General features: G+C 39.2%; 1 protein-coding gene across 1 annotated transcript in view; it reads right to left on the bottom strand.

Moving 5' to 3' along the window:
- The window catches only part of LVRN (laeverin), an 87,683-nt gene that overhangs the window by 1,926 nt on the left and 70,552 nt on the right, over positions 1–15,205 (bottom strand). Inside the window, exons 14-19 of the mRNA XM_059919419.1 lie at positions 14,334–14,487; positions 12,789–12,883; positions 10,735–10,842; positions 9,834–10,001; positions 9,475–9,612; positions 2,295–2,370 (exon numbers count right to left, since the gene is read on the bottom strand). Coding sequence (XP_059775402.1) covers positions 2,295–2,370; positions 9,475–9,612; positions 9,834–10,001; positions 10,735–10,842; positions 12,789–12,883; positions 14,334–14,487 — 739 coding nt within the window. The remainder of the gene's footprint in view (positions 1–2,294; positions 2,371–9,474; positions 9,613–9,833; positions 10,002–10,734; positions 10,843–12,788; positions 12,884–14,333; positions 14,488–15,205) is intronic.

The raw sequence follows: 15,205 nt of genomic DNA, 5'->3' as shown, positions 1-15,205 counted from the left end.
ATGCATATTGGATATTATACAAGATTTGTAGACAGAGACACAGTGAGACCTTTCCTTATTTCAAAAGAAACTTTGCAACTTCCAAAGCTCAAAACTGGTATACAACATCCATGTCTTTACAAATGTTACCCTTTATTTAAGAATATTTATAGTGGATTCATCCATTGGCTAAATTCCTTCATTGAGTCAGGTCAAGCATTCAGTTATGGGAACGTTTGTTGCAATATTACATTCAAGCCAGACAGATCCCAATTGAATAATTGGGATAATAATAATTGAATTGAATAAATCATATTCCAAAAGTCTATTTCTGTGTCATTGGATTATAACTCAGAACACACATTACCATAAAATGATAGTGTACCCTACCAGCTCACAAAAGGTCACATAAACCCTAATGTACTTGAAATTAGGTAGTAATAGGGTTGTCAAGTCTAACTACAATGCAAAAGATAAATAAGGTTCTAGGAAAAAGTAGCTTAAGGGGCCAGGAGCAAACCTCCCATTCTCTCCCACACCTGGGCATTCCTCCCAGGCAGTGGGAGCCACACACCAGCAGCACCACCCCCGATCGAGCAGCTGCAGTGGGTGGGAGGGGAGTGTGGGTCTGGGGGACTGTGTGTGTGGGGCTTCACGGGTGCTTGAGAGCACGAGTGAGGACAAGCTCCAGCAGGGTGGAGTAGAAAGACCAGAGCAGGAGATTCGGAGAGTGTATAAAAACTGTGCTGGTGTGGAGGGAAAAGGGATTCATATGACTTTCTTTTCATTTACCTTTTTTTAGTAATTGTTTTCAATATTATCATGTGAACCAATACATTGCAGTAGGACTGTTGGTCATTCACAGCTTGTTGACAAAGATATTCATGGTAGCTAACTCACTTGTTTTCAAAATTACAATAATTTAACTACTGCTCAATCCATTTTTGTATTTTTTTTAATGAACTGTCAGTGATTATAGAATTTTGGAACTTTGGGAACTGCTAAAGTTATACAAACTTCATTCATTCATTCAACAACAACAAAACTACTGGGTTTTGTAGAGATAAAGATGAACAGAGGCACTTTTGAAGATATCAACACAAACTCAGTTTTGATTCTAAGAGCTTTCGTTCCAGGATTTTTGGGTGTGCCCCTCACTCTCTTGTCTGGGGAATCCCTGCTAAATCAGGTCCTGACAGCTCAGCCTCAGGCAAGCCAAAACCCAAACAAAGATCATTCCTTCAGGAATTACCAGTTCTTCCTGTCTCTCTCATAGTAACAACTACATAGGATGATCTGGGAGCGTGGAGGAGGAGAGGGTGTAAATTAGTTAGCTAAAAATTTCCTACAGGACTTCCCTGGTGGTGCAGTGGTTAAGCATCTGCCTGCCAATGCAGGGGACACGGGTTCAATCCCTGGTCCAGGAAGATCCCACATGCCGCGGAGCAACTGGGCCCCTGCGCCACAGCTACTGAGCCTGCGCTCTAGAGCCCGTGAGCCACAACCGCTCACGGTTGAAGTCAGCGAGGCACAACTACTGAAGCCTGCGCGCCTAGAGCCCATGCTCTGCAACAAGAGAAGCCACTGCAATGAGAAGCCCGCATGCAGCAACAAAGACCCAATGCAGCCAAAAATAAATAAATAAATTTATTAAAAAAAAAAAAATTCCTAGAATATGTGGTTGGAGCAGGGTCTTAAAGGAAGATTAGGAATTACCCAGCCAAGGACAGGCATGAGGAGGGCACCCCAGACAGAAGGTAGAGTGTTTCTGAAATCTGGGAAACGTGCAACAACATGATAATTTAAGAAATTCTGTTACGTGGTACAGTGTAACTAGAGGAAAAGTGTTCGGGGGCACCTATGCCTCTTATTCTCTGACACTGGTTGGTGAAGTGGGCAAAAGTGAAGCCAGGGAGTAACGCAGGGGCCAGATTATGAAGGGCTTCGTGTGCTAATGAAAAGATTTTAAAATTCCTTCTAAAAACTATGATGAGCTACTGAAACTTTGGGAGCAGGGCGATGACCGGCAGTGATGCGATGGATGGGATGGAGGGAAGAACAGCCGGCACCAGGGAGCCCGGCGCATAGTCTACTGCAATAATTCAGGTGAAGCACAACCCTCCATGAACAAGAATGGTCTCTATTTCAAGAGCAAGACAGAATTAAAAGACATTTCCTGCAGTGATAACAGCATCAATGGAGCATAGGATGTAACAATTCAGAAAAGCATATTATTTTTAATTTTAGCAACTCCAAATTACATAAAAAATGGCTTCTAAATTGTCTTTATAATGCACAATATCTATAGTACTTACCTCTAAGATCTGTAAATCCGTACTTATGGTTCTCCCTATTACGTACAACAGAGTAACCAATGATTGCGTTCCATACCTACAAAGCAACAAGATGCTAATCAGGAGTGGAACACGTTTGGCAAGACAAAGCTACAGAGCAGATAAATGCTAAGTATACAGCCCCTATGAATTCCTAACTCCAAAATCTAAGCAAAACCATATATGAATTTGTTTAGCTTCATCTTTTCACAGAAAATTCATGCTATAGAAAAGTCTATTAGCACAAAGAAGTAATTATAGTTTAATATTGATTTGTGTAACACATAGTTTTAAAAGTTTCATTTAAATATAAAAAGCTGTTCTTAAAAACAGTAACAACAACTGTTTTTATCTTTCAAAATGAACTGCTTAGAATAGATGTCACATACCCAAATTAAGAAAATTTAAAAGAGAATAGGTAAATACTCAAAGTATACTCCTTAAAAAGTGTAGTTAATATAGAATCAGTTTCAGAAACTCTGACTAAAATACCCTGAAAGCTTATTGAAACTTCTGTATTTGCATATGCTTTTTGGAAAGAGATTCTCAAAATGTTGGCGATCCCTGAGGGCTAAGTACTCTGGCTTTCCTTAAGCTCCCTCAAACAGGTACGGTAACTGAAACTTCCCCTTTAGCTTAGTGACCTTGAATAACTGACAAGAATTGTCTGAAAAACAGCCATGAAATGTTGCTATGGAAAAACAGCAGATACATACCTGCTCAAAGTGTTGCTGTAGTGAAAAAAGTAAAGAAAGACTTTTGGATGCATTAAAAAAGAAAGAAAATTAAAATAAGGTTAATATAATGGCCTGGACAAGAAAGGGTTGAATCAGGATACTGTCTTGATAGTTGATAGTTAATACACACAATTGATTTGCTTCAAAAATGTATACTTGAAATTAAAACTTGTAAGAGTTAACATTGGCATGATATACAGACAAAGGTGAGAGAAAACAGTGCTTTGGTCCTTTTTAAGTTCCCAGCTATAACTTAAGCTGAGTCTGCTTCAGCAAAGTGGAGGATAAGAGACCATCTACATATAATTCAGGCAACCAAATCTGTTTCTCTGGGGAAAGAAGAAATATTTCTTAGTTCTTCATTTTGGTTGGCTAGGTTTAAAAAGCCTGTGAAATGACTCAAGAAATTTGACAAAATTTGCAAAGAAACTGAGTTCCAGACTTTAAAAAAAGTAGGAAACAAAAGAAAAATACCTACGTTGCTAAATGTGTGATTTTTCTACCACATACAGGAGAAAGGTTACCCCAGAGGCAGGGCTGGGTTTGAAGTTACCTTGGGGCAACTTATAAACTGTAAAAATGGGGAATAACATATAGTTAGAAGCATTGGTATGGAGATTAAATGAGATAATGTACACTGAAGCGCCTATCAGGGTGCCTGGCACACTTCATTCCTTCCTGTTCTTGAAAGTTTCAAGAGGAGATATTTTTGAGACAGATGATTTATCATTCTGCTTGAGAGAGCAATCTCTTTGAAATAGTACTCAACAAAAATATATACATTACAGATAGCTTAGCCCACCAGTAGTCAAAAGTATTAACATGAAGACAGGAGCCAATGTTTGTCAGGATAGTTGCCCTTTCAAGAAATTGATAACATTCAGTGCTAGTCAGCGTGATTTGGGACACTAGTCCATCTCACCTTCCGCTTCTCTCCTTTCTCACATTTGCCCTCCCCTCCCATCCCTTCCCCTGCCGTGTCTGATTTCCTGCAGCAAGCTTGGCCACTTAGGCAAGCATGGAGGCAGCCAGGTAACTCGCCTGACCCAGTGAAAATGGGTCCTCCAGTGCTTGGGCACACCACTCTGATAACATCTTAATTCTCTCAGTTTGTTCCAATTTAACCCTTTCAACTCTGTGTTCCCCATCATGAAATACAACAGAGTAGAAGTAAAAATGAGTGTAAGTTTCTGCTATATTTAAAAAGGATAACCGGGCTTCCCTGGTGGCGCAGTGGTTGAGAATCTGCCTGCTAATGCAGGGGACACGGGTTCGAGCCCAGGTCTGGGAAGATCCCACATGCCGAGGGGCAACTGGGCCCGTGTGCCACAACTACTGAGCCTGCGCGTCTGGAGCCTGTGCTCCGCAACAAGAGAGGCCGCAACAGTGAGAGGCCCGCGCACCGCGATGAAGAGTGGCCCCCGCTTGCCGCAACTAGAGAAAGCCCTCGCACAGAAACGAAGACCCAACACAGCCAAAAATAAATAAATAAAAAATAAATTAAAAAAAAAAAAGCATTGCCTTGCTTTAAAAAAAAAAAAAAAGCAATACAGGATGTTCAGAAGTGCCATACTAGAAATTTAAAAAAAAAAAAAGGATAACCAACAAGGACCTACTGTATAGCACAGGGAACTCTGCTCAATGTTATGTGGCAGCCTGGATGGGAGGGGGAACCTGGGGAGAATGGATACGTGTATATGTATGGCTGAGTTGCTTTGCTGTGCACCTGAAACTATCACAGCATTGCTAATCGGCGATACTCCAATTTAAAATAAAAAGTTAAAAAAAAAGGGTGTAAGTTTTTCAAGCATAGGACTTTAGCCAGTATCACATATTTGGAGAAGAAATAAGGGGTTTGGTGAAGAAGAGGATAAGATTCGTTTTGGATCGGTTGAGTTTGAAAGTGATGATACCTTGTATTCTATATTCAAATAAAGCTAGGGTATTCCTGTAGGCGGTGAAGCCTGCATCATTTTATGAAAGCCAAAAGCAACATAACAAGCATGAAACAAACATCATTTCTACCACATCCAATAAAAAGTCACAAAAATCCTATTGTTTCGTGTCTATTCACACATTTCTTCATAGGAGCTATGCACAAGTGCAGGTTCATACTGATTTCTCTGGAACCTGAGAGATGTCTTTATGGTTAGTGGAAGCTCCCTCACTGGGATCAGTATCCAAAAGATCACCTCTCATCTAACAATTAACTAAATACCCCACAGCCACCAGTGCAGTGCCCTGCACGTGGGACTGAGAAGCAGGATCAAACCAAAGTTGTTTTACTCAAGCAAGTGTTCCAAAATATATTTTCAGATTAGGCTCCCTGGGAAGAATCTGGGGCCTGGGTAAGGCGAGCAGATGTTCCTGGACTGCTATTGGCAGTGTCTCAACTCTAACGCTTGACCAGCCCTATTGCCTCCTTTCCAGGGCCCTAAGCTCCAGCCAGTTATGACGATCAGTCCCAAGTTGGACTCTCAGCCTGGCCCCCAGGCAATTACTGGTGTCCTCCCTTCCATGTAGAAGGTGAGTTTTTCCACCTGCTTGTTCAAATCCCCCTTCTTCTCTTTGAATCCCTAGAGCACTCTCCATCTGTCCTCTGTCACATTTATCAGAGACCATGTCTTAATCACTTTATAACTCCCAACAACAGCTTGAACTAACTGTGCCTTGGCATAGAAAAACCAGAACTTCTTATTACCAGAAAGAACTTGACAGCTGATCACATACAACATCTTTCATTTTATGCAAGAGGAAACCAAGGCCTAAATGTTAACTAAGAGGCCATCAATAAATAAGTGTTGTTCTAGTTAAAGTTCCAGATGAGAGGGTTAGAGAATTTAGTTTCTCATCTGTCTTTCGCTTGGAACAACTGATCTACTGGCAGAATGACACTTTGTTTACATTAGCATAGACAGTACATAGCAGGATTACAGTGACAAGCCGCTGGGCTAGATGCTAGATTTCCTTCTGACCGGCTTCTTGGAGCTTTATGATGCTAACATATACTGTGAATTTGTGGAGGTTAAAATAGACAGTTTCCAAACCGATGGGCTACTGTCGCCTTTGTTCACAGAAGGCTTGTCAGGGTCTCCATGAATAATGCTCAGTGAAACACACTGGAGAAATACCAGTTTCAAAGCTAATTTGCGAGTGTTCAGTCACATTATAGCAAATTTAAAATAAATCCTTTTCACTTAAATAACATAAAATTTAATTTGTCATCGCATTTGTTTACTTACACTTTTATACTACCTTTATCATTTTATGAAGACTGGTGACATACAAATATTCATGTCAAATATAATTGTTTAATAAGTGCTAAGTAAATATTCTGATGTACAAAGAATAAGGTAAGCATTCCTGTGCCGTTTTAATGTATATAACATTTTGATTATTAATTTGAACTTTTATTTCCTCTTAACAATCCATATATAATATTACTGTCTATTCAAAATCATTTGCAAAATTCAGCAAGACTGGTGACTATAAATTGAATCCTAAAAATAAATGTTTTAGATGTAGAAGGCAAATTTATTTGAGTCTCAAAGACTTTTTGTAGCAGAATGTGTAAGAGGAGTGAACTGAGCTTCATTTATCATAAACAGGAAAGGAAAGGCATCTATTTTCTGAGCATGGCATTTTGTTGATAAAAGATAAAAGCATTTAAGCCATGGTTAAAAGTGAATGCGTTTACAATTCTAAGACCTTCTTAGGGATAATGAAATACCTGTTTAGAGTTTGTTCTGTTTTTTAAAGGAAGTCCTTCTAGACTCGTATTTGATACAGTTAAATCATTTAAACAAATTGCTAGACAGTGGACTTTTTAGAGAGCGTTGCAAACATGTTTCTGTTCTCCAACTGCAGAAAAAAGTTCTTCTGAGGAATAAAAATTAAAACACACTTAAATTAAGAGCAATCTTTCCCATGGGTTGCTCAAAGCCATTTGGGGGGCTTAACTAGTTACATGTGCTGTGTATGGTATAGAAAGAGAGGAAAAATAAATTGAGGGGCTGCTTTACCCCCTTAGAGCAGTGTTGTCCAGTAGAATTCACTCGAGGATGGAAACACGCTCTATCTGAGCTGTCCAGTATGGTAGCTACTGGCCACACTGAGCACTTAAAACAAGGCTAGTACAACTGACGAACTGAATTTTTTTTTTTTTTTGGCTGTGCCACGAGGCCTATGGGATCTTAGTTCCCCAACCAGGGGTCGAGGATTGAACCTGTGCCCCCTGCAGTGGAAGCGTGGAGTCCTAACCACTGGACCACCAGGGAATTCCCTGAGGAGTTGAAGTTTAAATTTTATTTAATTGTACTTAATTTAAATTTAAATAGCCATATGTTAGCTAGTAGTTACCATATTGAGCAATGCAGGCTTAGATAATGTTTTAATCCAGTGTCAATTGTTTCCATGTTAAACTACACCTGGGTCACCTGGGGTGCTAGAGAAAGGTACAGATTTTGCACCCTATTCTGGCAGATTCTGATTTTCAAGGGGTAGGGTGGGCTTGGGAGTCTTTAGGTGTATGAATCACTCCAGGTAATTACGAAGCTCTGCAACATTAGAAAGTGTCTGGCTTGTGCTTAGGCTCACCCATCTGAGTGTGGATATGGCCCGGGACTGACAGGTACCATGTCACCTTGGGCCACAACAACAATATGAACAATCCTCAACACGTACAAGTGCACACTAAGTGCCAGGCACTAATAAGCCCTGAGCCTGGGAACTAACTGAGAAGCTGCGTCTTTCTCAGGGCCCGGCAGGGCATCCGAAGGCATGGAGAGTCTGATAGGCTGTGGTGATTACAAGCTGGGCCCTCAGGAAAATCATCACTTATTTTTTAAAGGAGCTGTTCTCTCAGCAGTTTAATTCCAAAATTGCTGCTAGATTGTTCCGCAGGATGCTCTGGAAGAAAACAGTCAGGGACTGTAGCTGAAGTGAATGATCTTGGGCAAAACGATCATGGCAGCAAGAGGGCAGATGGCTTCCAGTCCTGGCAAAGCCAGGCATGTCAGCCCGAGAGAGGGCATGGGGGTCAGAGCTTTCGATACAAGCTCCAGGGAGAGAGAACAGAAAGTAACAGACAGCCCTACGAGGCTGGAACCTCTGAAACCTCATGGAACAAGGCGACCTGAGTAAATACTTCTGATGTATACCCAACTCCCAAATTCCCACTGGGAAGTAGGACCTGGGAAGGAGGGCATTACCTTTAATGACTTAAACAAAAATGGAAGACATCATTTACCCCCAAGGTCATAAGGCTCTCTGAACAATGAACCTAGAATGATAATTTAAAACAAGAGATAAGGACAATTTTCTCAATATGTGAGTACGCTATGCATGTCCCCCTGATAAGCCAGAAAAACGGTACTGTACAAAAGAGATTTTATCTACATGTTTAAAATTTCTGATTTAAAAATACATTTTTGGTGTATTGTAAAGGTGTTCAATACATGTCCGTAAAAGAAAAACATTCCATTATTTTGCTGTATAAGAGAACCATATTCAGATTCTTAAAACATTTATATTCTAAATATATCCTCTGTTCCAAAGACCTAAATTTATTTGCAAAAAGTATCTTCCAACTTTACAGCTGTGTATGTACCTGAACTGTTGGCTACTCTGATCTGCTAACTCTTCAGTATGCAAATAGTTGTAGGACATATTATTCGAGGCTTTTCAGAATGTATGGTTCAGGCTTTCAGAGACTGTGAAGCTGGGGAGATCCTGGCCTGGAGAAGGATGCTGTCAGATCTCCTTGTCTTCCCAGCCCTTCGACCCTCCCCTGAAGCCCCTCAATAAAACGGCTTGATCCACCCTCCCACCCCTCACAAAACGAACGTATGGTTAAGTCATGTTCTAGAAAGAGCAGCTATCGAGGGTATGCTGCCTGACTTGTGCATTTCAACGTCTATTTTACCTGGCAGGCTAAGTAGCAAGCAGATTTAATCTTAAAAGGTGAGAAATATAAAAAGTTTGAGAACATGGAAGCCAGATACACAAAGGGAATCTGACAAAAGGCACAAGCAATATCCAAGCTTATGTAGTAATGAACATTGTTGCTGTTTCTTAAAGATATGGTGATGTACTTCACAAAAGAAATGAATGGATGATGTGCACTCATACCAAAAAACATGACTTGCTCTAATCTGGGTCTCTGAAGACAAGATTCTTAGTGGGCACAGTAGGAAACTGAGGTAGATAAGTCCCCCATGCAAATCTACATTCACACAAAAAGGCAAAACTGAGGATAAGTGACCTTATCTTTCACACAGCTAATTTGTGGTGAGACTAAATGCAGGAAAATTTATCAGTTTTCTGATCAATGCAAAGGACTTTAGTGACCTGGCCAGACTAAAGTTGAGCCACTAGCACCAAACCAATGACCTAAATGAAAGAGAGGTCTCACATTTCCTCCTTACCTTTCACTCACAGCTTGCCAATTGTTGATTAAAAAGTCCTTTGCAACGTATCGGCCAACTTCAGAGGCTGCCACAGCTTCGATTATATTTGTTTCATTAAAAGTGAATGGAGATGTAGTGATGGCATACTCCATATATCTGTAAAAGCGCATGTGGCAGAAAATAAATACGTAAACATTATCCCATGGAAAGAGTAAATTTAAATAAATGGAGTTAAAATCCCATATGGTTCTAAGTTACTGAATTATAAGGATGTTTCATATTAATTCTTATATTAGCTTATTTCTATTTTTCTCCCTTTGGTTTATTAATTGCATTCTTCCACCAAGAACCCTTTCAAGGTAAATTGTAATAATCACCTGTTAAGTATCCATGGATCTTTACTGCAGCTCATTGCATAAGCAAGTTGAATCCTTTCTTCTTCCTTTGTTTTATTATTGTAGATATTTAACAAAAAATCCCATTCTTTATCATTTCCCAAGGCAATGCCATAACATAAAATCACATTTTTAATCGGATAAGGTATTCTGTAAGGTATAACATGCAATGATATTTTTCATAGTAGTTAAGTTATATGTTAATCTAGGTTGTCATACATTTAGAAGTATAAATCTAGAAAAAATGTCTGTGATCTCAGATATAAATATCAAAAGTAGGAATCTAGAGAAGCAATTGTAAAAACTCATTCATATTAACATCTTGAGATCATCAAATTAGTTTAGAAACTAAGGAGTTTTGAGGGAGAAGTAAATTAGAACAGTACAGACAGTGTTATGTTGATAACTCCGTTTGGTTTCATATCTTATTATCACATTTTCTAAGAGTCCATCTGAGGTCATATTTTAAAGGTAATATAATAACACCAAAATGACAGAGTGTTGGTCTCAGGTGTCAGTGAGACTGCAAACTTACACAGAAAGAGATGCACTGATGCACTTTTACATATGTGAATAAATAACTATAATGAACAACCTAAATAAGACTCGAAATAAGCACAAGTGCTTATTAGGGAATGCACTGGCAATGAGAGGTCCTGGATGAGAATTCCGTGTATAAATTCTAATCTATTGCTATGCACAGACCTCCATGAGACAATTGTGTGTGTGTTTTTTTAAAGGACATTTGAAAAAAATAGTAAGAGAGAGAGATTATCTAAGTAAAAACAAAATGTTCATTCCCAGAGTAAGAGCATCAAAAGGCAGAGAAATTGTTGGTGCTGAAACAGGACAAAAAGAAGGGCAACTACAATATTACACTTACTCATTCTCTGGATGGTTCATCCAGTTTCTGAAGAGGTCTCTTGACAGCTGAAGACAGTCTTCAAGACCCAACCAACACGCAGTTCCAAAAAGTTTCTCCAGTGATATTCTTGAAGGAAATATCGAAGAAAAACATGTATTTTTCATTACTACATTTATTTTTTCTGCCGCCAAGAATATGTGTTTCATAAAAAGATGGGTATTTTAAAACATCCTTCCAATAACATCAGGTTTGTTAAAAAATAGCCTTTGTGGATGGCAACTGTATTTAAGGTTCAGGGAAATATTTGCTGAGAGGCTCTCAGGCACCAAACAAGCTCCAAGACTGGTACTTTTTGAAGATAAGAAATAAATTACTGCCTTCCTTCATCTCCCTCAAACACACACAGGTGTACACACACGTCACATCTGTTATCAATTTATTTTTCCTCCCTTATATAATAACTCCCTTACAGATAAAAAAAAAATGACTTTTAAGTATCTGATATAACACACTTAAAAATAAAGTTCTTTCTCTGCACATGAGAACAGAGGGGATGGTTTACTTCTCTCCTTCGACAGCGAGCCTCCCCTGGCTTAAGCTTCTGTTTCTTCCTCTGCTCTTCCTGGCTATTAACTGTGTCTCCAGAAAAAGAACGGAGGTTTCTGCTTTGTTTTTGTAGCTGAGCAGAGGTACACATTATGATTGCAAATGAAATAAGTTCAAAAGAACATGGAGAAGAACAATGATAAATCCAAATGAGCGGTGCCTTGAGGTGTTGCAGTTTGGAGTAAGAGGTAAAGGAATTCAAGTGGGTCAGAAGTTTCTGGAAAATGCCAAGAGCCAAATCTCCATTGCTCCACCCTCCCTCCAGTTTCATCCCAGCCTGGCCTGACCTTCTGATAAGCAGAAGTAGAATCTCCAGGGGGGGAGACCTTCTGAGAGACAGTTCTGGGCACTCATTTACACATTCACTCCTCTCCCCACCCACCCCAAGCTGGCAGCAGCAAGATGGAATTCTCTGGAAGCACAGTCTAACTCCCTGAGATTGCTCTGAAGAGAACTGGCCCAGGGATGCTACAAAAAGCAGGTCACTTCAGGCCAGTTTAGGAGAGCCAAGGCCATGGCTGGTTAACAAAGGGGCTGCCTGGCTGGGCCTTTCTGTTTGCCTATACAACTTGCCTACCCACTTTCCATCCTAGTTCATCCCCACTGTCTTCCATCCATCTGTAAATCCAACCCTATGTTCGCCCATTCACACGCCCTAGCTCTAAAATTTCTCCCCTCTCAGAAGGATGCTCGTGAGAGAGAATAACCACCTTTTGTATTTCTTACTTGGACTAATTGGTTTCGGCTTGATGTTGACTAGAGCTGTAAATATAATCCCTGTACCATTCATTGTTGGTCACAGATTCCCTCGCTAAATCTGGAAGCCCAGCCTACACACACAAACCTTGTGTCACAGGGAGGCCAGAGGTACTGCAGCCCTGCTTTGCCTTTCACCCCCTTCCCAGAGCAGCATGACAACAGGCATAGTCCCCTAACCGAACCAATGATGGGGAAATTGTTTGCAATACTTGGTCATGCTCACACACAGATGACTGATACAGTTCACTGTCAACCTCCCTAATCATATCTGCATAATGTTAGAATTTCTGTCTGACATAAATAATGGAATTTTTCCCTCTGTCATCAATAATATACAGAGGGGATTATTTTCCCCCTGTGTTCTTCCCATACCCTTCAATTTGTTTGTATAGGCTGGTTTTGCTTAGCACAACCCATCATCAATAGTACCACATACTTAAGATTTCAACCAGTAGCCTAAGATTTGAGAATATCAAGCTATAAATTCCTGTGTGTACTTGTATGTGCTTTGCAGGTAAATTAAGATTCCCAAACTACTATTTCCTATTAGGATACATGTAGCTCACCAATCCCAAATCTACTATTCTCAAATGGCACACAAATATCTCAGTGAATCATAACTATTAGTATCTTATTTTATGAATCTGGAAGCCTATCCATCAATATGAATTATTTAATTCAATGATCACTGCTCAAAAAGTACTTACAGAGCTAAATAGTCATCCTGCAATGTTGCCACATTTTCACGAATTATAGTTGAATAAGTATTCCATATTGAGATAAGTCTCTTTAACAGATACTTCTATAAACAATAAAGAAAATACACTGTTAGTTCTGCTCACAACACCCAATTTACACTGCTTTTCTCTTTGTCTGAAAAGACATTAACAGAGAGGTGACAGATATTTCTTCAGAAATAATCTTTATTTGTCACTAAATGTATAACTTTTTAAACCTCTATACATTCAGTTTCCTCAAACATAAGCAATACGTAAACAATATGATGTGTGTCAGCACACTGCTTGGCATATAGTAGGAACTCAATAAATATTAACCATTCTTATCATTTACTATCACCCAAACATTTCCAGTTGTCTTTAAAATAGAGAAAAAATGGAGAAATATAAAACAAACTTTCTACCTTGAAACTTCCATGCTTAGTATATATATCTCTAAAAAACCAAGGAATACTGATTTATGCCTTGGACTAATTTAAGCTCTGACTCCAAAATAAAATTTCTTCAATTGAGCTATCGGCTGGTAAATAATAAGATTACAATAGTCATACACTTACCAATACATCCCTCAGAATAAATTAATGTTATTCATTGAAATTTTTAAAAACAAACATTAGCTTTTACTTCTTTACTCAAAACCAGTGATCAGATGTTATCAGTGAGCCACCTCGATCCCACCAACAAGTGCCTTCTCCTATTGGTCGCCATGCCACATTCAAGTATGTTCCCATCAGCACTTTGTACACTAGATAAAAGAAAGTCTGGAACCCCGAAGTGCTTGTGATCTCGCCTTCAGACTGTCCCAGAATCTCACTTGGAATCATCACCGAACACACTTGCTGTTTTGTCTGTGGCCCTTAACTCTCCAAGGGGCTGCTCCCAAACTTTGGCTTTGGTTTTACCTGTGCCATCTTTCTTATGATCACTGTTAAAGATGTAATAACAGAAATTTCCCCTTTTATAGATGTTATTTTCCCCTTTTATAAGGACAAGATGGCATGGTTATTTCTTCATTCATTAACTCTAATTTCCCCATCTCTCTTCCCAATATCAAAAGCAGCTTCAAAATGTTTACTTTTTTGGCATATAACTCTCTGGTTTTAAGTGCCGGCCCTATAAATCAGAGTATATAAATCATGGATATAGAATTGTGAAAAATCATTCTGTTTGACTAAGAATCTTTTAGGGAAACAGTTGTTAATAGATACTATCCTTTTTTTTATAAGAAAAAAAAAGGCATACCATTTCCATCCACTTCTGGTTTCTTAAGACACATTTATACCTCACCAGGAATTAAGAAACTGTCCAAACTTCTCTCATACTCATCTCCTAGACCAGGTCTATGACTAAGGTATTTTCTTCTAAGAGTAAACAACCATTCCTAAGAAAATGAATATATACAGAACAAATAGACTATCATTTTGGGAAAGACTGCTTTCACAGACACTATCTAAAATATGGAAGGAGGAAGACAGAAATTAAAAAAAAAACCCATCTAACAAAGAATGAAATTACCTTTAATAGTGGATATATATCATGGTTGTTCACATCAGAAACAAGATCCCTGGTCACTAGGTTCACCAAAACTGCATGCCACACTATGATTTCATCTTCTTCAGCAAGGTACTTGGTTAAATCAAGTGCTGTTTCAATCTCTATATAACTGTTTCTGTTTGGTTTAAAAAAAAACCACAGACTCAAAAACTCATATTTGTTCCATGCCTCAGTGCCTGACTTCAATAAGGTATATGAAATCAAGAAGCTAGAGGGTAAAAGTCCCATCTCATTGATGAAGTGGAACCCAAGCAATGTGGACAGACCCTCAATTTCAGTTTGTTAGGTTCAAGTGCCCAAATTCTTGGAGGTTGTAGAAAATCCAGGCCAAGTGTTGGGCTGATTGTCAGGCACTAGAATATTTGTGCATTTAGTATACATTCTTAAGAGACTATAATTTCCATTCAACAAGTATTAATAAAAAGTCATTCTCTATCTAATGCTCTGCCAGATACTAGTAGGAACACAAAACAAGTGAACACAAATAGGACACTCCTCTTGCTTACCAGCGAGGAGCTTATTACTTAGTGAAGAGCTGAGACTTGCACATAAGAAGGTGTTAATAAAAGGCCCTAGCAGAGGCAACGAATACAATAAAGTAGCAAAGAAGAAAAATATATGCGTGTGATGGGAGAGGCAGGGAGGCCTTCTGGAGAAGGAACTTGAGAAAAGCAGTGAAGGAAGGGTAGGATTGGAATAAGTAGAGAGATAGAGGAAGGCAGTTTAAAGTGGGAATTAGTGTGATGGGCAAGAAGATAAAGTGGGAATTAGTGTGATGGGCAGACCAAGTTAACCGAGGCAGGGAATTTCTTTTATGTGTAGTGAGAGATGGG

This window comes from Balaenoptera ricei, chromosome 3 (assembly GCF_028023285.1).
Source record: "Balaenoptera ricei isolate mBalRic1 chromosome 3, mBalRic1.hap2, whole genome shotgun sequence".
NCBI lineage: Eukaryota > Metazoa > Chordata > Mammalia > Artiodactyla > Balaenopteridae > Balaenoptera > Balaenoptera ricei.
This window is presented reverse-complemented; position numbering and strand designations above follow the sequence as displayed.